Source organism: Pelophylax lessonae (assembly GCF_965119305.1).
Source record: "Pelophylax lessonae genome assembly, chromosome: 8".
Classification (NCBI taxonomy): Eukaryota; Metazoa; Chordata; class Amphibia; order Anura; family Ranidae; genus Pelophylax; species Pelophylax lessonae.
Window position 1 is genome coordinate 226,320,768 of NC_138775.1, and position 22,770 is coordinate 226,343,537.

The window sequence follows — 22,770 nt, forward strand, 5'->3', positions numbered from 1 at the left end:
GTCGTGCGACGCCCTACCCAAACGAAATTTACGTCCTTTTTTTCCCACAAACAGAGCTTTCTTTTGGTGGTATTTGATTACCTGGGCGATTTTTACTTTTTGCGCTATAAACAAAAAAAGAGCGTTTATTTTGAAAAAAATAACAATATTTCTAACATTTTTTTATATGAAATTCCCCCCCAAAAAAATGTAAAAATCAAATTTTTGGCCAATTTGTTTTCTGCTACCTATGTTTGGTAAAAAAAAAAAAAAAAAAAAAAAAAAAAAAAAAAAAAAATCGCAATAAGCGTATTTTGATTGGTTTGCGCAAAAGTTATTGCGTTTACTAACAAAGGGAAAGATTTCTGTCATTTTTGGTGTTTTTTTTTTTAACGAGTAATGGCGGTGATCTACGATTTTTTTTGCGGGACTGCGACATTGCGGCGGACAGATAGGACCCTTGACTGACATTTTTGACACTTTTGGGGGTACCAGTGACATTTCTACAGTAATCAGTGCTATAAATATGCACGGTTACTGTAAAAATGACACTGGCAGTGAAGGGGTTAATTTTATTGGAGAGGGAGGGGTTAATGTATGCCTGGTGCTTACTGACGTGTGGGGGGGGGGGTGACTGAGTGACAGAAGGACAGATCGGATGTTCAGCTATGCTGAACACTCCGATCTGTCAGTCCCTGTCACTATGGAGATCCGCCCGCTCTGTTTACACAGGTGGGCGGATCTCCTCACTCGATTCCCCGACGATCGGGGCAGAGCAGCGGCGATCGCCGCTGCTCCTCCCCTGGCCCGACTCCCGCTGTGAATGAAAACAGCAGGAGCGCGCCTCCGGCGGCGCGCGAGCGCCGCCTACAGGGGGAGGAGTCCAGCGACGTAGGTCTACGTCGCTGGACGGGAACGAGCCACTTTGCCGCAGTACGCTCCATGTGAGCGGTCAGCAAGTGGTTAAGGTGTCCATCTAATAGTTTTTTGAAACTATCGATGTTCCCTGCTGATACCACTGCTTGTGGAAGAGAATTCCACATCCTTACCGCTCATACAGTGAAGAACCCCTTACGCACTTTAAGGTTAAACCGCCTTTCCTCAAGTTTTAGTGAGTGGCCACGTGTCTTATTGTATCTCCTTTCTCTGAATAGTTTGTTCCTTATGCTCGGGTCACCAGTACAGTATTTGTACATTGATATCATATCCCCCCTCAATTGTCTCTTCTCCAGAGAGAATAGGTTCAGTGCTTGCAGTCTTTCCTCATAGCTGATGTCCTCCATTCCCCTAATTATTTTTGTTGCCCTTCTCTGGACTTTCTCCAGTTCCAGCACATCCTTCCTGAGGACCGGACAGCATACTCCAGATGTGGCCGGACCAGAGTCTTGTAGAGCGGGAGAATAATCTCTTTATTTCTGGAGTGAATCCCCTTTTTTATACAACCCAGTATTCTGTTTCCTTTTCCTCCCCACAAATAGAGCTTTCTTTTGGTCACCTGTGCGATTTTTATTTTTTGCGCTATAAAATAGACATACATACATTTTTTATATTACTTTCTGCTATAAAAAAACATTCCCAATAAAAAAAAATAAATGTAAAAAAAAAAAAATCTAAATTTTTTCATCATTTTAGGCCAATATGTATTCTGCTACATATTTTTGGTTTGCGCAAAAGTCATCGCGTAGGGGAAAGATTTGTCATTTTTATTTTATTTTTTTTACTAGGAATGGCGGCGATCAGCGATTTTTAGCAGGACTGCGACATTGCGGCAGACAGATCGGATGGGCTTGCTGGATGAACACAGGGACCTGTGTTCCTAAATAAGAGGAACACAGGTTCACTGTGTTCATTACTGACAGAACTGCGGTCTGCTGTGTTTAGATCAGCAGACCGCCATTCTGTCTCCACAGAGTGATCGCGGGTGCCTGGCAGACATTGCGGTCGCTGGACCCGCTGATTGGCTTCCCCTGTGAGCAATGGGTGCGTGTGTGCGCACCCTACTAGCTATCCCACAAGATGTACATGTACGTCTTTTCGCAGGAGAGAGCCGGCCTACCACCTTATGAGTACGGCGGCTGGTTGGCAAGTGGTTAACCCAATCTTGAGCAGTTTATATAGCATTCAAAAAGGCAAAAAGACCAAAGTCAACTTAACTGCAGCAACCAAAGGCAGCAAGAACAGTGAATATGTTCCGATTGGCTGCTATTGCTTACTGCATTATGCTTTTTCCTAAAAGAACAATCTGCTCATCCCCACCACAATGGTCTGTATCTGCCCCAAAGGTGTCTCTTCAGTTGGCAGTGTCAGAACACATACATCATCTGTAAAGGATTGACACAAAGGGAGAAAGGGGGGGGGGAACCTTCCTTTCAGCTATGCCTCTGCCCAAGGAAGTGAGCAATGCTAGGTAAAAGAACGAAGCAACTATAAAGAAAACCAACTGGTAAAAGGACCATAGGCACATGGCAACAGCCCACAAAAGTCACAAGTCGATATATGAGGGCTCCAGGACAAAGCTTTGTGTAGGTGGCATAAGGATTGATTCTATACTCTGAGTTAATGCTGACAATGCAAAGTCTTGTCTTCGGAGCCAGGTTTCTCTGCATTCAAATGTCATGGCATTTTCACAGGGATCCCATTCAGTATTTCTCAGATCAGAAAACAGACATGTACAGAGGTAGCAAAAAAGTATTCCCTGTATTGGGACAGGGAGAAAAGAGGCTATTTTGGTTAAAAAAAAAAAAAGAAGAATGGCAATTGGGATACAAAATAATTAGGTTACTTTAGCTCAATGGATACATTTATCAATAAAATGTTTCCCCGGTTAGGAAGATACTAGAACCCCATCCACTGTGCATGACAAAGGCGAAAAACACAACACAACATAAAACAGAACCGTTCGGACGCCAGGTGATCCTGACACAGGAAATTACTACGGCAAGTCGCTGTATCCAAATTACCAAAAATGTATGTATAAAAAGGTAATATTCCTGTGTGTGAGCCCCTGGGAGCTGGAGATAAGAGATAGTCCTCCTATAGACATTTCTGTCCTATCAAATCAGAAGATGCAGTTTTCTATTTCTATAAGAAAAGGGGTAATAACCCTATGGTAACTGCCAAGTCCAATGGATGAGCCTATGTCTATACAATAAAGTAACAGGTGTCATGGGGGGGAATTCCCTAGATGCTGTATAATCCAATTACTATGTGGATCGCCAGTCCATAAATTGGGGTATCATAATGAACAAACCCTCTGAAATAGGGACTCAAAAGAGAAAGGTTCCTCTGCTCCTATAAACCGCAATGGAACTATGACAGATAAAACGACCATGTGGATCTCTGCTGGTGGATAGTAGATTGATAAAGCCCAATACTGTGGGGGAGACAATGGATTATTTCAGGTGCTGCTGATGCCCAAAAGGTGTATTGTGAAGCTCCCTTTTTCCTAGTGCTGTTGAAAGCAGTTTTTAAGGGAATGGTGCTGCTGGTGTACAGGGTCTTCAGTGTATGTGGGATATAGGGTATACCGGGTGTTAGGCATATGGTCACATCATGTACAGCTTAGGGATGACACACATTGTAGTCAAAGCTGTATTAGCGTGGTACTTTACCCCCCCTTATGGAGCTGACAAACCGCCGATCACTACCGTGGTATTTTAGAGGATATACAGTTGTGCTCATAAGTTTACATACTCTGGCAGAATTTATGATTTCTTGGCCATTTTTCAGAGAATATGAATGATAACTCAAAAATCTTTTCTTTCACTCCTGCATCTCCATTGGACTTGGCAGTTACCATAGGGTTATTACACCATCACTTATCGAAAACAGCACCTTCTGGTTCGATAGCCCTCCTATAGACATCTCTGTCCTATCCCTTAGCTCGAGCCTCCAGGGGCTCACACACAGGAATATTACCTTATACATACATTTTTGGTAACTTGGATGCAGAGACTTGCGGTGGCAATTTCCTGTGTGTCAGGATCACCTGGCGCCCGGACGGACGTTTATCTAGGTTGTATTGTATTGCGTTTTTCGTCTTTATGTCAGAATGTCTAACATGCACAGCGGATGTGGTTCTGGCATCTCCCTAACCGGGGGAAACATTTTATTGATAAATGTATCCATTGAGATAAAGTAACATAATATTTTATTTTGTATCCCAATTGCCATTCTTTGTTACCAAAATAGCCTCTTTCCTCAATGTCCCTAAACAGGGAATAATTATTTGCCGAATGTTTGCCAGGCTATGCTGACAACACCATATAGGTGTAGGTGATATTGGGTATATAATTTTTTTTAAATCAGCCTCGATCGCTGGCTCTTACATAGGTAGCCAGGGGGATGGATCTTTGAGACTTGAGATCTGCGAAAGGCAGTTTTCAGGATTGCCAAATCTTTACTACACTTAAGTGGTCCATTCAGAAAACAGATAGAGAACTGCTGATATGGCAAGGGAGAGAAAGAATTCCAGACTGGATAATGAAGAGTCAAAGAAGGTGAAGCCTTAACAAAAAGGCCTGTGCATCGAGGAAACCCCCAGATCTGCAAATGTATATGTGCCATTTCTGGTCTACCAGGGCCTGAAGTCCTGGTGATAACTGTAGCAGAAAACAGGTATCCAGGTGGAGAAGGGGCCTTACAGAAGGCATATCTACTATTGGCTACAACAAGAGGACCCAAAGAGGCACAGTTCCAGCAAACATACAGCTTAAAGTCATTACCTAAAGTGAATATCTGGATCTGTGGGTCCTGTGTGACCTTATTGGTTCAACCAACAGCTGGAGTATTTCTGTACATGAATCACTTGATCTGGGGTCCCCTTGTGGCACTGCAAGGGAGCCATGGGAGAGAGAGAGACATACTCCTGCAGCTAATCCAGATTTGAATACAATTAAGGGACAACCCTTCAGGAACATAGAATTCCCTTTATCTGTCAAGCCTGATGAAGAAATAAAAAAAATTAGTTTGCCAATATTGTGATGTCAATAGAACAAAGAACTCTACCCCATAAGTTTGCCAGTTCTTTATTACTGGCTGTGCTCCTAAAAGGGAAGATCTCCCTTCACCATCCAACATTATCTTGGTGTCACTAACCCCTAGTAAAAATGTACACACCTCACTCCTAAAGAATGCACATCCTGACTGTCAAGATTTATTATTTCAAAATATGTAGACCATCATATAGTTGACATTGATAGGGAGCAGAGCGTTAAATAGAATGGTAATTCTAGTGGAATTCTATGCTGCAGTAACAACCCTTTCCTAGTCTCTCACCTTTTTGGTTTGAAGACCACCTTCTGTCCACCCTCCAGGACTAACAAGGCTTTGAGCTGCGTACCTTTGTAGCCCACGTCAGCTCTTATAATCTTCTTTGTAGCCATAGCATGTAGAACTGCTCCCATTTCTGGGGTATCTTCAGGATACACCTCTCTAGGCACCACCCATTGAGATGCTATTTCCCATGGGGACTGTAGAGTATGCTCCAGCCGAGAGTCCATGGTCAGTCGTAGGCTGGACATCATGCGCTGAAAGGAAAGTTGATCCTGCCTCTGTGCAGCTGAGGTCTCCAATCTGTCCAGCAATAGAAGTTTAGTGAGGACCAGAATCACAAGTAGCAAAGCCAGCACCACAACCCGCTGTTTCAGCTTCATGATGACCCAAGTCGTGGGTTAGCACTGATGATAGGGAACGTTATACAGATGTGGCATAACTGTGCTTGATTCCTCGGGAACCTTTAGAGAGAACACAAATAAAAGGTTTCCAGGCCTTTTAGTCAAAGTAATATGTGACGTAATATACAAAACGCATATTTATAATGTTATTCTATATTTCTTCATTAGGCGTCAACATATTTTTCAGTGCTATCAGACCAGTCTCTTGGTCAAAGGGACCTTACAGTATAACGTAACTTAATATGGGTGAAAGGCAATTCAACTATCAATAGAAACCAACAGCTTACATTTCTTTATCTACCCTGTGGGGAGAGAAATACATAGGCTGCCATTGCAGACTTCTGCTGCTGGAAATTCTATCTGCTTTGCTGTCATGCTGATCCAATAAAATTAATTTGTTTTGATTCACTGTCCAAGAGCAAAGGATGAAGCCTTGCCTGGATAGTGGGGATGCTTGGCAATTACTGCAGGGCTGGCTCAAAATTTCAAGTCTTGAGCCAGTAGCCAGGCCCTAAGAATTACTGGCCACCAGTTGCCCCACCCAACCCCTACCACGTCCCTAAACACACCCTCATAAATTATTGCAAATGTTTTAGGCAAAATTAAGTTACAAAAATACAATTTAAAACAACTTTCTGTCCATCAATGCAACCTCCCCAGTGCCCATCAGGGCAGCCTCACCAGTGCCACATACTAGTGGCCATCAGTGCAGCCTAATGGGAGCTGGTTATCCTCCCAGAGTTCAGCCAGGAAACTGTGGGGAAGGGAGAGGAAGAGGAGAGCGGGCCGGATTACACAGAGAGGAAAGGAGATCTCTGCTGTCAAACAAAGTCCTGCTTCCTGGACCAGCTCCTGTGATAGACCGACACAACAATACTTACATTTTCTGGCATTGGACCAGTGTGCTGGCTATCATAGCCGGACCAGAAGGCAGGACTTTGACAGCGGAGATCCCTTTGTGTGATCTGGCTGGCTCTCCTCTCCCTTCCCCACAGTTTCCTGTGAAGAGGAGAATCAAGGGTGCTCTGAGCAATACCATTGCACACAGCATTTAAAGTGATTGTAAAGTCTCGTAGAAGAAAAAAAAAAAAAAAACTTCCCTCCTCTGTGCTGTGGTTTTGCACAGAGCAGCCTGGATCCTCCTCTTCTTGGGTCCCTCTTTGCTGCTCCTGGCCCCTCCTACCTGTCGAGTGGCCCCATAGCAAGCAGCTTGCTATGGGGGCACTCGAGCCAGGCTGCAGCTTCGTGTCCATTCAGACACTGAGCTGCCATTTGACCCCTCCCCCTTTGATTGGCTTACTGACTTTGATTGACAGCCTCAGGAGCCAATGGCGCCGCAGCTGTGTCTCAGCCAATCAGGAGAGAGTTCCGGAAGGCTTAGGGAGGCTGCTTCAAACAGAAGGCTTTTTATCTTAAATTCATAGAATGTATTGGGATAAAAAAAAAAAAACTTCTGACTTAAAAACTCCAAATATAACATGTTTGTTTTTTTTAGAAAAAAATCTGAACAATTATAATCCCTTTCATACTAATAAAATCTATTTTTTTTTTCACTTGCGGTATACCGTTTTTATTCTTTAGGGTCACTGGAACAAGTGTCCCCATGGGAAGATTTCCCCTCTATTCCTGTTTTGGGGGCAACCCAAAATTTTGGATTTTCTTTCACTCTCACTTTTGGCAATATGATAAACAGGAAAACAGGGACACCAACAGCAATAAAAACCTGACAGGTGTTCCAATCTGTCTCCACTATATTCAAAACTTGAAAAAAAAAAAAAAAAAACTTTTTTTTTTTTGTACTAATGTACTTTTGGAAATAGAACACGGAGAAAATACACAACAGAGAGACTGTGGCCATCCCCTATTACATATGAATAATCAAGACAGCTGGAATGTCAGTACACCAGAGATCCTTCATACTGTATAGTATAGGCAACTGCTAAAACCCTTTTTTACAGTTTAGATCCAGTAAAAAAGCATTTGTTGCCATCAATGGGGTATTAGCTGACAATAAATTGAATGCCCTTGGTATGCTGAACAGAAATATATTTCTCCTTCCTTGATCATCGATCTGTTACAGAGATGCAAGTATGGAGGTGGAAACCAACAGCCTCTAGCTGCTGTTATTTGGGGTTGCCCATGCTATCCCTATAAATTGGTATTCTTACATTCATGCTAGGCAATAGATAGCCATTTTACTTAATTATTGCATTGTAACCAAAGAAAAAAAAAATCAGTTGTATCTAGGATAATATTGAATGTATTAGAGCCAGTGCTGGAGAAGTCCTAGCAGGCATGTACGTAATAACCCAATAAACCTGCTCACTGAGGGGGACCCAGAAGATCAACACTCCCAGATGTTTTGCTTTCGCTTTGGACTGCAGCCAGAGATTTGTCACCAACTGGGAAAGGTAAGTAGCCACTTGTTCCTTTTGCAGGTATGCCTATGTTCCATTGTGACAGATAATGCCAGGGCCGCATTAAAAAAAGTACAAACTGAGGCTTTCAACCGGAAACCTAATTTTCCTACCAAGTCATTTTAAGACCTGGTCAATGTACGCAGGCTGGGACTTCGGACTTTACCAGCTGCATGTTTGCACCAAGCCTGGAACAGTAAACACGAAGCCCAAGCTTGCTTAAAGAGGATGCAAATTTTTTTTTGTTTTTTTTTTTTTAACCTAGTAAGCGACCCCGAAGAACCTCCTTTTCTGGGGTCTCCAACTGGAGATCCTGGCTCCTCCTCTTTTATGAGTGCCCCATAGCAAGCCGCTTGCAATAGGAGCACTCGTGGGGGCTTGATCCAAAGCCGGGTTGTGTGCGTCTATAGATACACGCCCCACCCACTGCTCCATCCTCACAGGCTCTGACTGACAGCAGCATGAGCCATTGGCTCCTGCCACTGCCGAATCTCCTGTGAGAAGAGAGACAGGGAAGAAGAGCTGCAGCAGATGAGCACAGGGTTGGATCAAGATCGGGCTTAGATAAGTGTTTAAAAGGTGGGGGGTCTTCAAATGATGGCCTTCCAGTTGGAACCCTGGTTTAAAAGGGGGGGGGGGAGGGCTGAGGGGAGCAACTTAAGGAAGTTTTTCTTTGTTTTTACCTTTATGCAGAGAATGCATTAGGGTTAAAAAAAAAAAAAAAAATTGCTTTTTATCCACTACAATATTAGTCTGTAATATCCCTTTATTACCAGGACATTTTTCAGTGCTTAGTTTGGCAGGTAATCCACTCATGCAACACCCAAAGTCATTTTATATATTTTTTTAACCACTTGCCAACTGGGCCATAGCTGAATGACGGCTACGGCGCGGTCGGCTTATTCTGGGATGGCATACAATGACGTTCTCCCAGAATCGCGTTTCCCACATGCCCCACTAGAAGTGTCCGAGATAGTCGGGTTCTCCGGACCCAGCGCATCACGAATCAAGGTAAAGGGCTGAGGACAGTGGCCCTTTACCACGCTATAGCTCCGTCCAATCACGGAGCGATCATTTACCAACAAACCAGCATGTGTCAGGTTCAGCTCTCTCCTTGCACGCTGTACACACCGATCAGTACAAGAGGAGGTAGAGCGCAGCAGTGCGCACCCGTACAAAAAAAAAACACCTTTAGACTTACAGGTAACGGTATTTCCATGAATCTTCCATGACAGCTACTTAGAGAGGATAAGCAAGATTCTATACCTTAGGGAGTACTTTACATCCAAAGGAGACGTACAGATGCTCTCCAGCCAGGACTCTATCATGCCTTATACAGGGAGTGCAGAATTATTAGGCAAATGAGTATTTTGACCACATCATCCTCTTTATGCATGTTGTCTTACTCCAAGCTGTATAGGCTCGAAAGCCTACTACCAATTAAGCATATTAGGTGATGTGCATCTCTGTAATGAGAAGGGGTGTGGTCTAATGACATCAACACCCTATATCAGGTGTGCATAATTATTAGGCAACTTCCTTTCCTTGGGCAAAATGGGTCAAAAGAAGGACTTGACAGGCTCAGAAAAGTCAAAAATAGTGAGATATCTTGCAGAGGGATGCAGCACTCTTAAAATTGCAAAGCTTCTGAAGCGTGATCATCGAACAATCAAGCATTTCATTCAAAATAGTCAACAGGGTCGCGAGAAGCGTGTGGAAAAACCAAGGCGCAAAATAACAGCCCATGAACTGAGAAAAGTCAAGCGTGCAGCTGCCAAGAGGCCACTTGCCACCAGTTTGGCCATATTTCAGAGCTGCAACATCACTGGAGTGCCCAAAAGCACAAGGTGTGCAATACTCAGAGACATGGCCAAGGTAGGAAAGGCTGAAAGACGACCACCACTGAACAAGACACACAAGTTGAAACGTCAAGACTGGGCCAAGAAATATCTCAAGACTGATTTTTCAAAGGTTTTATGAACTGATGAAATGAGAGTGGGTCTTGATGGGCCAGATGGATGGGCCCGTGGCTGGATTGGTAAAGGGCAGAGAGCTCCAGTCCGACTCAGATGCCAGCAAGGTGGAGGTGGAGTACTGGTTCGGGCTGGTATCATCAAAGATGAGCTTGTGGGGCATTTTCGGGTTGAGGATGGAGTCAAGCTCAACTCCCAGTCCTACTGCCAGTTTCTGGAAGACACCTTCTTCAAGCAGTGGTACAGGAAGGAGTCTGCATCCTTCAAGAAAAACATGATTTTCATGCAGGACAATGCTCCATCACACGTGTCCAAGTACTCCACAGCGTGGCTGGCAAGAAAGGGTATAAAAGAAGAAAAGCTAATGACATGGCCTCCTTGTTCACCTGATCTGAACCCCATTGAGAACCTTTGGTCCATCATCAAATGTGAGATTTACAAGGAGGGAAAACAGTACACCTCTCTGAACAGTGTCTGGGAGGCTGTGGTAGCTGCTGCACAAAATGTTGATGGTGCAACATTGAACAGATAAAAACACTGACAGAATCCATGGATGGCAGGCTTTTGAGTGTCCTTGCAAAGAAAGGTGGCTATATTGGTCACTGATTTGTTTTTGTTTTGTTTTTGAATGTCAGAAATGTATATTTGTGAATGTTGAGATGTTATATTGGTTTCACTGGTAAAATAAATAATTGAAATGGGTATACTGTATATTTGATTTTTGTTAAGTTGCCTAATAATTATGCACAGTAATAGTCACCTGCACACACAGATATCCCCCTAAAATAGCTAAAACTAAAAACAAACTAAAAACTAATTCCAAAAATAGTCAGCTTTGATATTAATGAGTTTTTTGGGTTCATTAAGAACATGGTTGTTGTTCAATAATAAAATTAATCCTCAAAAATACTCATTTGCCTAATAATTCTGCACTCCCTGTAAATGCATGAGTGTAAGACCAAACGGCAGCCTTGGATATTTCTTCCCACGATGCTCCTGCCCTTTCTGATGATGATGTGGCCAAGGATCTTTGTAGACTGAGCCCTAATCCTGCTAGGAGGAGCCTGACCTGAAGAACTGTAAGCCTCGCAAATGGTTTCCCTGATACACCGCGTGAAGGAGCGCCTGGGCCCCACAAAAAAATACTAGAAGTTGTGAGCGTAAACTTTAAGTACAGAAGAATGCATCTTCTAACATCCAGAAAACTGAATCTTTCCTCCTCCGTATTCCTTGGGGCAGGTACAAAAACTGGGAAGGACCACTTCCTTTGAGCTTGTGAAAACTATAAGTGACCTTAAGTAGAGAGGGTCTGGTTTAATAACCACCCTATTACCCAAAAGAAAGGGACTCCAAATCAGAAATTCTTCTACCAGAAGTGATGGCTAAAAGAAACGTTATCTTCATAGATAATAATTTTAGGGAAACCTCACTCAAGGGTTCAAAAGGGAGCTCTAGTAAGAGTATTCGGCACTAAAGACAAATATCAAGGAGGTATTTGTCCAACTATCCTGGGAGTATGTCTGGCTCTTGATAAGAGAAAACTTATTATCAATGGATCCTCTGATAGTCTGACATCTAGGAACAGTGACAGAGTGGCAATCTGAACTCTAAGGGTAATCACAGAAGGTCCCTTTTTCTACTCCCTCCTGTAAAAAATACAGGATACAGGGAATAGCAAGAGTGTTAAACCAGACCTTATTTTGCCAGGAAACAAACATTTTCCAAACCTTACTGTAAATGTTTCTTGTGACCAACTTACAGCTGCTAGAATAGTAAAAATAACTTTCTCCGAACACACCTTCAACTGTAAGATGCGCAGCTCAGCCTCCAAGCCGTCAAACTGTAAATTCAAGAGTTTGGATGGAATACTGGCCCCTGTCAGAGAAGGGGCCAAGGAGTAGTTGTGGAAAAAGTGTGCTCAGAATTGAGAACCAACTCCTCCTGGGCCACCAAGGAGCTAACAAGATTACATCTGCCTGTTCGTGGACAATCTTCCAGATCACCAGAGACAAAAGCACAAGTGGCACCAAGGCATAAGACAGACTGAACCTCCACGGGAAGGTCAATGCATCTGTTCCCAAAGTCTTCATATCTCTTTTCAGTGAGAAGGCAGCAGGAAAGTTCCTGTTTTGACTGGATGCAAAAAGATCCAAAGGGACTTCATCTCCCTGTGATTTCTTGGAAAACTTCACTGTTTAACTCCCAATTACTGCTGACGACTTCACCCAGCTCAAATATTTGCTGTGCAACTGATGTGGACAGTCCTGGTTGAGGCAATATGGCTTTCTGCCCCAGCTCAGGATTTGCTGGGTTAGGGATAATAGATTGTTCGAGTGGGTGCCCCCTTGTTTGTTTAGGTATACTACAACTGTGGCGTTGTCCATAAAAATCAATCTCTCTCCTGCTTGAATTCTTGGCTCGAGAGCTATAAAGTAGAAACGCCCTTCCCACTGAAAAGAGTTCTCTTAAATTGAACGACCTAGCTGCCTCCTCTAGGAGCCAAGGTCCATTAAACCTGCTAGTCCTCCGAGTGAGCTCCCCAACCCCAATGACTGGCATTCGTGGTAACCTTTAGGAGGTGACCACGGTGTCCAAGGCCTCCCTCTCTGCAAATGTTCTGGATGTTCCCACCAGGATCCAGAGAATCTACATCTGGAAGTTGAACCATGAGATTCAAGGAGCGCTTATTGTGATCCCAACATCTGAGAAGAAACGATTGAACAAACCTGGCATGTAACTGAACCCATGGCACCCCCGGGATCGCTGCTATCATTAACCACTTGCCAACTGCCGCCGCATATATACTGTGGCAGGCTGGCTTGGCTGCACTAATTGGCATAGGTGGCAAGTCGATTCGCGGGAGTGGTGTTGGGGGTGAGCATGCGCCATCAGCGCACTCCCGCCCCCACTAGGCAGCGGGGATGCCGATCCACAGAACCGGTGGCCGCGATTGCCGCCGGACACCCGCGATCGTTTTCCGCTGGGAGAGGACGGTCAGCTGTAGTAAACACAGCTGACCGTTCTCTCTGAAATGATCACAGAGCACCTGCAATCCTTCTATATAGAATCACAGGCCTCTATGATCATTTCACAAGTCCCTCCCCCCCACAGTGAGAAAACACTTCCCTAGCCTCACAATTAACCCTTTGATCGCCCCTAGGTTAACCCCATTCATTCCAGCTTATTGCGATTTTTTTTTTACCAAAAATATGTAGCAAAACACAAATTTGCATAAAAGGATGAAAAAAAAAATGATTTTTGATTATTTTTTTTGAATGTTATATAGCAGAGTTTGAAAAATAGTTTCTCCCCCCCCACCCAGAATTGTCGCTCTTTTTTTTGTTTATAGCGAAAAAAAAATCACCCAGGTGATCAAATACCATTAAAAAAAAGCTCTATTTGTGGGGAAAAAAGTACATAAATTTTTGCGAATCGCAAAAAATGGCCTGATCATTAAGTGGCAAATCATTCTGGTCCAGAACTGATTAAAGGGCAACTTCACTTTCATGCTGAAAAAAAAAAAAAATTGCAAATAAAGAAAAAAACAATTTAGTGCATACAATTGCAACACAAATCATATTGTATTTGAATGTTATTAAAAATGACCACACCCCAGAAACAATTTTCTGCTTGTGTGATTGGCTCACCAACTTCTGCCTAATGCCCCGTACACACGTGTCGAAAATTGGCAGGGAATTTTCGGCCAACGTCCGATCTGCCGATTTTCGGCTTGTTAGTATGATGCTTCCGACAACCAACTCCGACTTTTTGGCCGAAAAAAATCTGGTGTTCAGGCTATAAAATTTTTGTTGGCCGTCAACACAACGGCCGATTTTCCGTCAGTCAGTACAGATTTCGGCAGACAAAAATCTGATGAGCAAGACTGGGCATGCTCAGAGAAGAAAAAAAAAACACACGGAAAGTAAACCAGCACATGACATCATTTCTGAAGTAGATTTTTTTGGCCGAGAAAATTAGTGTGCAGTCTAGGCACATTCCAACCAACAAAACACAACTCTGGACAAAAGTTGGACGATCGGTCGGCCGATAATCGTTGCGTGTGTACGAGGCATTAGTATGGTGCTTTCGACAGCCTACGCCGACTTTTCGGCTGACAAAATCCTGATGTGCAGGCTATAAAATTTTTGTCGTCCGTAATACAACGTCGGATTTTCGTCTCATTAGTACAGATTTCGACTGAAAAAAATCTAAAAGAGCAAGACTAGGCATGCTCAGAGAAGAAAGAACACATACAAAGCAATCCAACTTTCTTTCCACATCAGACTAGCATGCCACAAAAAGGGACGACAGATCATTCGATAATCTGATCATGTGTACGGGCCTTTACTCCAACCTCCTCTACAGGTGTGTCAGAGGATAGTAAAACATCTAATCTCTGAATCCAGGATTCTAGCCACACACATGCAAGCTATGGCTGGACCCAGGGAGAAAGCTGAGGCATCCTAGGCTTTATGCAGCAGTGTGTCTGCTTTCCTGTCCATCTGATCTTTCAGTACGCCAGAATCCTCGAAGGACAGGTCTGGTCTCTTAGATATCTGAGACAGGAGCATCTAATCTAAGGCACCTAAAAAGTACCTCTTCAATTTCAGACTGAAATGGAAAATGCTTCTTACAGCTCCTGGACTGAAACAAACTTTTTTCAGACTCTTTCCACTCATCCTTCAGAGAACGATGGACTGGAAAGGTCCTAGGCTTACGTCCCTGCAAACCCCTGTACATCTTAACCTGAACTGACAGAGCTGGTTGTGGAACCTCAATCTTTTTGGAGGTATAGATTGCCTTTAAAAACTTATCAATTTCTTCAATCGGAAAGAGATATTTAGGTGAGCTAACCATTTCCTATACTTCTGGAGGCAGAATCCTCATCAGATGAGGAAGCTGAATTCTCCCCTTCTTCTAGGCCAGAAACAGCTCGAGATGGTCTCCAATTCCAAAGGGGGAAGAGATCTGGCAGAGACTGTAGGTAAAGGTTCCTGAGTCACTGTAACTGACTGAGGTGGAAAGGCCCAACCCCACCAGCCTATCTCTAAGATTGAAAGGAGGAAACCACCTCCTTCACAGATAATTCCTTCAAAGAGGCAACTGACTCTGAACCTGCCACAGAAGACATACAATCATACAGTAACTTCTAGAAACTATCAAGAAGTCTAGACCTACAATTTCCACATTTTTTCATAAGTGGTTTGTTGGCCTGGAAGAAAGCAGAGAGTAAAAGCATATAAGGACAACTTTCACTGATTGCAAGATAACCACACAAGCTCCGATAGCTCTCTATGCAAAAAATAGAGACATACCTTTGGGGCAGTGTTGGCAGAGGATAGAGCATCTGGATCCATTTGAGCAGGTGCTCCATCAGGGGGGTGTCCTCACTGTCCATCTTAGGGAGCCCACAGGCTTTAATGCTGGTGAGGAAGGTGAGGACTTCCTGCAACTGCAAGAAGCTGACCGATTCCTAGCAGCGGCTCCCTGGTTAAGCATCTTCTCCGGCCAGTTGGGAAAAAGTAACCCGCGTCCGAAAGCATGTTCGGCCACTTCTGGTTCCGGCGGCATCTTGCCGCATCACCAGAAGTGCGTTATCAGACGCCATTTTGGTACACCAAAAGCAGAGAGAAGAAGTCCAGACACAGCATGCTCTCCCCTCCTGGCTCACCACGGCAAACATACTTCAGGGGCTTGAAGAGAACCGGGATGTGGAAGTTGCCTACTCAAGTCAATAAGGCAAGTGCCACCACACAAGGGAAATCCTTTTAGTTAAAGAAGAAAAGCAGACCACAGCCTGAGTATTAACCGCCATAAAAAGGGGGGTCCGCTAACCACAGTTACCAGACCAAAGAAAATAAACATTTCGGTGTATACTCCTGGAGGTCTGGGAAAACAAAACAAAAGTGAGGGTCAGAGGAAGGGGAGGGCCTTTTAAATTGTGTCTGATTTGTGTTTCCTGTAGAAGGCGGAGCCAATCATTTCTCCGTGTAGCTGTCTTGGAAGATGAAGGGAGACATTACATGTTCAAAAGACTCATTGCCTCCTAGATTATGTGTTGGGGTGTTTGCTTTTTAAAGTGGATGTCCTGGTGCTCAAGGGCCTTCAAAAGTGTGATAGGTCCTCATGAAATTACGTGTATAATTTATGCTCCTAGAACGCCTGGAGGTGCTACTTGGATGTTGGGCCTCTGTATGTGGCCAGGCTGTGTAAAAGTCTCACACATGTGATATCTCCATACTCCGCAGGAGTAGCAGAACATATTTTGGAGTGTAGTATGTCTATACATGGTGAGAGAAATAACTTGGTAATATGAACATTTTGTGTAAAACACACCTTCATTTTGCAAAGAAAAAAAATTACAACTTCAAAAAACTAAACAACATGCCTCTTACTAAATACCTTGGAATGTCTACTGTCCAAAAAGGGGTAATTTGTACATTCCGGGCTTGTTACTGTCTCAAGAAATGAGAGAGTACATCAGGTGTGATCAATTTTCAATGATTAGCACCATAGCTTGTAGACTCTATAACCTTTATAAAGTCCAAATAATATATACTTATTTGGGCTTTTTTTTTTTTACCAAAGATATGTAGTAGAATCAATTTTAGCCAAAATGTATGAAAAAAAGTTACTAAATTGCAAAATTTTAAAACTGAAAAGGAAAAATGCATTTTTTTTTTTTTAACAAAATTATTTTTTCATTGTACAGTCCTGCATGAGTGAGTAATTGTCATTCAAAATGTGAGCACTAAAAGCTGAAAACTGCCCTGGTCAGGAAAGGGGGTTTAAGTGCCCAGTGGGCAAGCAGTAAGGAGTCCTCCAGGTCTTCTGGACCAAACCTATGCAAACCAAATAGCCATAATGTCTTTATTCATCCATCCCTTCTCATGAACTTGCATAATAATGCCAGGTGCCTCTCCACCTCCAATGGGATGTGTTCCAATTGGTTTGTGCAGTATCAGCTGACAGTTACATAAGTCTTGTGATTGGAGGAAGCCAGTTAGCAGAGACAAGGTATGGACAGTTTAGCTTGTGATTGGAGGAAGCCTGTTGGCACAGACAAGGTATGGACAGTTTAGCTTGTGATTGGAGGAAGCCTGTTGGCACAGACAAGGTATGGACAGTTTAGCTTGTGATTGGAGGAATCCTGTTGGCACAGACAAGGTATGGACAGTTTAGCTTGTGATTGGAGGAAGCCTGTTGGCACAGACAAGGTATGGACAGTTTAGCTTGTGATTGGAGGAAGCCTGTTGGCACAGACAAGGTATGGACAGTTTAGCTTGAGATTGGAGGAAGCCTGTTGGCACAGACAAGGTATGGACAGTTTAGCTTGTGATTGGAGGAAGCCTGTTGGCACAGACAAGGTATGGACAGTTTAGCTTGTGATTGGAGGAAGCCTGTTGGCACAGACAAGGTATGGACAGTTTAGCTTGTGATTGGAGGAAGCCTGTTGGCACAGACAAGGTATGGACAGTTTAGCTTGTGATTGGAGGAAGCCTGTTGGCACAGACAAGGTATGGACAGTTTAGCTTGTGATTGGAGGAAGCCTGTTGGCACAGACAAGGTATGGACAGTTTAGCTTGTGATTGGAGGAAGCCTGTTGGCACAGACAAGGAATGGACAGTTTAGCTTGAGATTGAAGGAAGCCTGTTGGCACAGACAAGGAATGGACAGTTTAGCTTGAGATTGGAGGAAGCCTGTTGGCACAGACAAGGTATGGACAGTTTAGCTTGTGATAGGAGGAAGCCTGTTGGCACAGACAAGGTATGGACAGTTTAGCTTGTGATTGGAGGAAGCCTGTTGGCACAGACAAGGTATGGACAGTTTAGCTTGTGATTGGAGGAAGCCTGTTGGCACAGACAAGGTATGGACAGTTTAGCTTGTGATTGGAGGAAGCCTGTTGGCACAGACAAGGTATGGACAGTTTAGCTTGTGATTGGAGGAAGCCTGTTGGCACAGACAAGGAATGGACAGTTTAGCTTGAGATTGAAGGAAGCCTGTTGGCACAGACAAGGAATGGACAGTTTAGCTTGAGATTGGAGGAAGCCTGTTGGCACAGACAAGGTATGGACAGTTTAGCTTGTGATAGGAGGAAGCCTGTTGGCACAGACAAGGTATGGACAGTTTAGATTGTGATTGGAGGAAGCCTGTTGGCACAGACAAGGTATGGACAGTTTAGCTTGTGATTGGAGGAAGCCTGTTGGCACAGACAAGGTATGGACAGTTTAGATTGTGATTGGAGGAAGCCTGTTGGCACAGACAAGGAATGGACAGTTTAGCTTGTGATTGGAGGAAGTCTGTTGGCACAGACAAGGTATGGACAGTTTAGATTGTGATTGGAGGAAGCCTGTTGGCACAGACAAGGAATGGACAGTTTAGCTTGAGATTGGAGGAAGCCTGTTGGCACAGACAAGGTATGGACAGTTTAGCTTGTGATAGGAGGAAGCCTGTTGGCACAGACAAGGTATGGACAGTTTAGCTTGTGATAGGAGGAAGCCTGTTGGCACAGACAAGGTATGGACAGTTTTGCAATGGTGTGGTTCTCTCCTCGGCTTACTTACATGTATAGGACAACCCTCAATTTTTAGTCGAAAGATTTTAGACAAAGTTATGGTCTTAGACATGCGGTATGTGTGTGCAGCTGGCGTCCCTTGTGCGTGCGAGAGTGCTGTCGCTGACCGTTCTCGCTCCGGTTTATGATTGGGAACCAACGTGGCAGCCAATCACAGTGATCACAAGACTGGAAGCTCATTAACACCTTTGCTGTTACAAACTTTTAAAGGGACAGTTCCCACCTTCCTTTGCCGGCATCTTCTTCTGTATGCCGGTTTCTGTTAATCTTCATTGAGCAGCACACAAGCAGGGAGTTAGTCATGTCAGCACACAGGGAATCGGGCCGGTGCTGTACACTGCACAGCTCCGTTCCCATGCCGGGGGGGGTGTTAGGTGCATCTTGCTGGAGAAAAGCTATTGATTGCTGACAGAGAATAAGAGCAGGACTTTAGTTCTACATTATAGTAAGGCTGGTACAGACAGCAAACTTTCCAGGAGCCCTCATGGCAGCTGACATTTGATTGGTGCTCTGCCCTCACCCAACCAATAAGATTTCTATAAATATTTGGGAACAGCCCACCCCCACATCTATCCTCAGGAGTGATGGTGACCTCTGACATTCGCCTGCTTTGCTTCTCACCGTTCAGGGTCAGGCTCTCTCAAATCTGCAGCTGCTATCCCACCAATAGGATGAGGAGCCCATCATTGTGAGGGTCCTTTCCTCAGGTCAGAGGTGTAATGCCCTCCCCCCATGGTCTAAGGTGATGCTGCTGCAGTGTCTGTCTACATCGGATCTATTTTATATCGCATAGTACAGATGTCTGTGTCATGTCATCTATGTAAAATAACATCACCTCTCTGTTCCTGTCCTTCTTCCTCCGCGGTGTTTCAGTGGGGCGGACGCTGCCCCCTTCCTCTCCTTCTCCCCTCCATGTCCGGGTGGTTTAGCCTGTTGCCGGGTCACTTCCGGCTATGGGGACGCATGCACACGTAGCACGACAGGACTGCGCGTGCGCCGTACGTGTTTAGCCTATGGCGGCCATATTTGCCAGGGGCAGTCGCTACACCGGATCCGGAAGTTGGGATTCTGCCGACCTTTTACGCTTGCGTGTTGACGCAGAAGGATACTGGCGCCCATGTTACTTTGGGACGACCTATCAGTAGCTTATATGGGTGGGACTAATGAAGATGCGCCCGATTTAAAGAGGAAGTAAAGCTTCCTCTGTAACTTCTACCTATAGGTAAGCCTATGATAAGGCTTACCTATAGGTAGTGTAAATATCTCCTAAACATGTACCGTTTAGGAGATATTTACTTTGAATACAGCCAGTGACATCACTGGTGCGTGCGCTCTGAAGGAACGGCCGCTGTTCCGTGAGAAAAACCTACCCTGGCAGTGTGCATGCTCACAGCCCCTAGTGCGCATGCGCACTAGTATGAAATGATGATTGTTCCGTGAAAAAAACCTATCATCGCGGCGGGTACGTTAAAACAGCTGGCCTGCAATATGAGTAAGCTCCGCTCCGGTCCCTGTCACTTCCCTGATCTTGTCTACTAAATATAAAAGCGGCTCTCGGCTCCGTGATTAATGTGGTCATACAGCCGCCGCCGGTTTTATTTTTAGTAGCCAAGACCAGGGAAGTGTCAGGGATAGCAGCGGAGATGACTCATATTTCTGGCGAGCTGTTTTAATGTAAACCACCGCGTTACAGACACTTTCGTACACCGGAAGTGACGAGGGGTAGGTATTTCTCACGGAACACCGCCTTTGCTGTTTCTTCAGAGCCATGAACAGCGGCTCCCAGGCACATGACGCCATCGTTGCTCCAGCCAATCAGATGGCTGGAGGACGCAAACCCTGAAGGAAGACGGCTGAAAATGTCGGCCGTGTCACCAGTGAGGCATCGGGGGTTGGAGGGGTGTTGTCCCCTCCTGCTGCCTGTAAAAGCAATCCAGAGGTTGAATAACTGCTAGGATGGCTTTTACATTAAAATGGGTGTAAACCCATTTTAATGACTTTTACCTATAGGTAAGCCTATATTAAGGCTTAACTAAATATCTCCTAAACTTGCACTATTTAGGAGATATTTAAAGTGCATGCACCCGATGACGTCCTCGGCGCATGCGCTCTGAAGAAACGGCCGCCCGTGCCGTTTCTTCAGAGCCCTGTGCCGTGACTGGCGGCTCCCGCGTGCATGTGCGCGAGTGACGTCACACGGCTCCGGCCAGTAATACAGCCGGAGTCTGCAGACCCGGAAGGAAGATGGGTGAAGATGGTTCCGGCCAGCAGCATGGACAACGCGGGCTTCGTTGCAGGTAAGTGTCACATAATGTGCTAGTATGCGATGCATACTAGCACATTATGCATTTACTTTGCAGGGAGAAAAAAAAAGTTAAGAGTTTACTTCCTCTTTAAAGGGCATCCCTGGCTGAAAACAAAGATATCTGAATGATGCATGTAGCTCCAGGCATCATTCAGATATCACCACTTCAGCCTAACGATGTCATATGACGTCCTACGGGTGGGAAGTGTGTGGTGTATACCCCCCGAATGCACATGCACAGATAGGTTTACGTCGCTTTGACTGGAGAATGCATGTAAAATCGTGTGCATCCAAATGTGCTGTACTTTTGCAGATGCGTGGGCCTGCTAGTAATTCTTAATGACACCCCCCCACACATTGGCCCCCGCAGCGAGTTTTTATGTGCACCCCATGGTGCCAAAGTACCTTGCTTTTCAGTGCGACACACTTTAACCACTTTACCACCGGAGGATTTTGCTGTCTTCCGTCCAGGCCACTTTTTGCGATTCGGCGCTGTGCAACTTCAACTGACAATTGCGCGGTCGTGCAACGCCGTACCCAAACAAAATTTACGTCCTTTTTTTCCCACAAACAGAGCTTTCTTTTGGTGGTATTTGATCACCTGTGCGATTTTTACTTTTTGCGCTATAAACAAAAAAAGAGCGTTTATTTTGAAAAAATAACAATATTTTTAACATTTTTTTATATGAAATTCCCCCCAAAAAAGATGTAAAAACCAATTTTTTTAAAAATTTTTGGCCAATTTGTTTTATGCTACATATGTTTGGTAAAAAAAATCGCAATAAGCGTATTTTGATTGGTTTGCGCAAAAGTTATTGCGTTTACTAACAAAGGGAAAGATTTCTGTCATTTTTGGTGTTTTTTTTTTAACGCGTAATGGCGGCGATCTGCGATTTTTTTTGCGGGACTGCGACATTGCGGCGGACAGATCGGACCCTTGACTGACATTTTTGACACTTTTGGGGGTACCAGTGACATTACTGCAGTAATCAGTGCTATATATATGCACTGTTACTGTAAAAATGACACTGGCAGGGAAGGGGTTAATTTTATTGGAGAGGGAGGGGTTAATGTATGCCTGGTGCTTACTAACGTGTGGGGGGGGGGAGGTGACTGTGTGAGTCATGGACAGATCGGATGTCCAGCTATGCTGAACAGTCCGATCTGTCACTCCCTGTCACTATGGAGATCCGCCCGCTGTGTTTACACACAGCGGGCGGATCTCCAGACTCGATCCCCGACGATCGGGTAAGAGCAGCGGCGATCGCCGCTGCTCCTCCCCTGGCCCGACTCCCGCTGTGAATGAAAACAGCGGGAGCGAGCCTCCGGCGGCGCGCAAGCGCCGCCCAGAAGGGGGAGTGTCCAACGACGTTAATACTACGTCGCTGGACGATAACGAACCACTCTGCCGCAGTAGTATTACTGTGAGCGGTTGTAGAGTGGTTAAAAAATTGTTGGTGACTTATTTTCCCACGTTTCTCGCAAGTAGGGCAGCCCATTGAAATGAATGCGCTGCTGTGCGTGCGCAAACACACTCGCACCTATCTCAATGAAATAAAGATGCAGAAGCTATGTGTGTTTACAAGCAGCTGGCAGGCAGCCATTCCCTTATATAATGAATGGCTGACTGTATAATGTCCTGGGATTTCTAGATTCAGGGGAGTGTAAATGTGCGTGTGTATGAGACCTTACTCTCACCACGTCTTCTGATTTCCTTCTCTGCACCTCTTCTGTTCCACTGGGTGAGTTTATACATACAGCACGGCTTAGGCTGGCCATACACTATACAATTTTCCTATTCAATTTCCTTTAGATTTACCTTAAACTATGTAGTGCAAGGGCCTGC

At 44.6% G+C, this 22,770-nt stretch overlaps 1 protein-coding gene across 1 annotated transcript in view; it reads right to left on the reverse strand.

Moving 5' to 3' along the window:
• The window catches only part of FAM20B (FAM20B glycosaminoglycan xylosylkinase), a 36,024-nt gene extending 16,421 nt beyond the window's left edge, over positions 1 to 19,603 (reverse strand). The window contains exons 1-2 of the mRNA XM_082266620.1: positions 19,455 to 19,603; positions 5,257 to 5,714 (exon numbers count right to left, since the gene is read on the reverse strand). Coding sequence (XP_082122746.1) covers positions 5,257 to 5,633 — 377 coding nt within the window. The 5' untranslated portion in view covers positions 5,634 to 5,714; positions 19,455 to 19,603. The remainder of the gene's footprint in view (positions 1 to 5,256; positions 5,715 to 19,454) is intronic.
• Positions 19,604 to 22,770: the final 3,167 nt, after the last annotated feature.